General features: G+C 27.3%; 1 protein-coding gene across 11 annotated transcripts in view; it reads right to left on the bottom strand.

The window, feature by feature from the left end:
• Nucleotides 1–162: 162 nt before the first annotated feature.
• Nucleotides 163–2002, bottom strand: part of LOC106878725 (potassium channel subfamily T member 2) — a 747999-nt gene continuing 746159 nt past the window's right edge. For 6 of the 11 annotated variants that reach the window (XM_052970033.1, XM_052970046.1, XM_052970049.1 and 3 more), the window contains one exon: nt 169–1748. In XM_052970033.1, the coding sequence (XP_052825993.1) occupies nt 1590–1748 (159 nt within the window). In that variant the 3' untranslated portion in view covers nt 169–1589. Of the gene's footprint in view, nt 1749–2002 lie in introns of all 11 variants that reach the window. The other 5 variants (XM_052970060.1, XM_014928036.2, XM_014928032.2 and 2 more) reach the window with 4 other exon arrangements.

Raw genomic sequence — 2002 nt, 5'->3', positions numbered from 1 at the left:
ATATATATATATATATATATATACACACACACACACACACACATAATATGAACTGTAATTTTAAATTATTCAAATAATTTGAAAACTATTTAAATTTTTAAATTTAAGGAAAATTATTATGAAATACCTTTATCATAAAAAGTAAAATATCAAGAAAAATAAATAAACAGTTACATGTACATATCTTAGTTTGTTAATATTTTAAACTAAAATATTAAAATGCATTTTAAAACATTATACTTACATAAAGTCAATCATAACAGAATTTATTTTCCTTATAGTCTTTCATTAATAAATGCTGATATTTCTGACTTCTAAAATTTAGTGAGGGAGAATTTTAAAAAGACTAACTATAGCTTATATGATGCTGAAAGTTGCTAATTTTTTGTGTTTTAGATTACTGATCAAAAGAACACTGAATAAGATGGTTTAGGAAATCTTTCTGAATACTAACTGGATGTTATTAGAATAGATGCTTTCCTAGATCCACGACAAGAGGTTCTTGCAAATACTGCTAATACACTTTATATTAAAGAATAATTCATCAGTATTCAATATTTTTCTCAATACCAACTCTAAATAGAAAGGATGAAAAAAAAATCCTACAGAAAACCATTTAATAAAGGGAATATCAAACAATCAACTGGGGAATGAAAAAAGTCAGCACCCACAGTTATTGAAAGAAGGGTTAGGTATTTGCCTTAAAATTGCATAGTCTATAAATGGAAATAATTCAATCTGTATATGTTCCTTCTTTGTCATCAGTGCTATGGACCACATATATAATTTTAACAGAAATCATATCTCATATGGTTAGCTTCTAAGTAAGTGATTCAATGATTTTAGAACACAAAACTGTTGGGTTGAATATCTTCCAGCATACTAACATTGATCGAGATACTAAAAATCTCTTTCATTAAATAAATACATATTTTGTTCAATTACCTTTACACAATTTTTGAATGTTAAAATAGTTCTTTGACTTTCGGAAAATTTCAAAATTTCAACTGATACATATCAGCATGAGGTATTACACATATTGTTCATGTACTGGGACCAGTAGTCACTGATAAAACATAGATCTGTTGTAGATCGAGAGTTAGTTAGTTGCTGCACTCACTGTATAATGAACAATAAGGGCAACTTTATTGATGTGAAGAAAGCAGTGTTAAGAGGCCATCAAAACTGTGCCAGCACAGCCACAAATTGGTATCAAAAATAGGAAATAAATATCGCATGGGTGTATGGAAAAAATTCAAAATATAGGCAATATGGAAGTTAAATTTTTTGAAAAAAATGTGTTTTTTTAAAAAAATTTTTGATAAGGTTTTGAGATTTTCTTTCATTTATAATTTATTTTTCATTATTCACTCAACAGGAGGAATATGTTCAGCATGTTCAAAAAGCTGTTCAATATATAAATATGTGTTCTGGAGTATATTATTATTGATGATATACAACAGTTTAAGATTTATGACCTTTCACAATCAGCAGGGGAGAAAGAGCATTATCCAGATAAGTTTTAGATAAAAAGCAAAAGATAAATATTCCAAGTTTTGCATACTCAAAGAATTTCAATCTATATTACTTCAAACAACAGTTCCTCGTATTCCTTTATAGCCATCTCTGCTACAACTTGTCTCTTCTTCAGCATCAGATTCTGAAATGTCATCTTCAGTATCTTTAGAATCTTCAATATTAGCTGTGTCCTCCTCCTCTTCATCACTGTGAGTATATTCAACTGGTATCTAAAATATAAAATTGATTTCATATGCTTTGAACAAAGAATCGTTTATTATCATATGATCATAATGCAGTTCATCTTAATATTCCAATACCAAATTAACTTTATACAAAAATGTGAACCAGTAAGCAATATAAAACCCTTAGAAAAATTTAAAAGTGAAACAAATTTACCAATGATAAAAAAAATCCAAGAAGCTTCAACAATAAAACACCTTTATAAATATGTGTGTGTGTGTGCATATTATATTATATATAT

The sequence above is a fragment of the Octopus bimaculoides genome, chromosome 1 (assembly GCF_001194135.2).
Source record: "Octopus bimaculoides isolate UCB-OBI-ISO-001 chromosome 1, ASM119413v2, whole genome shotgun sequence".
Classification (NCBI taxonomy): Eukaryota; Metazoa; Mollusca; class Cephalopoda; order Octopoda; family Octopodidae; genus Octopus; species Octopus bimaculoides.
The sequence above is the reverse complement of the archived record's forward strand: the minus strand, read 5'-3'. Positions and strand labels throughout refer to the sequence as shown.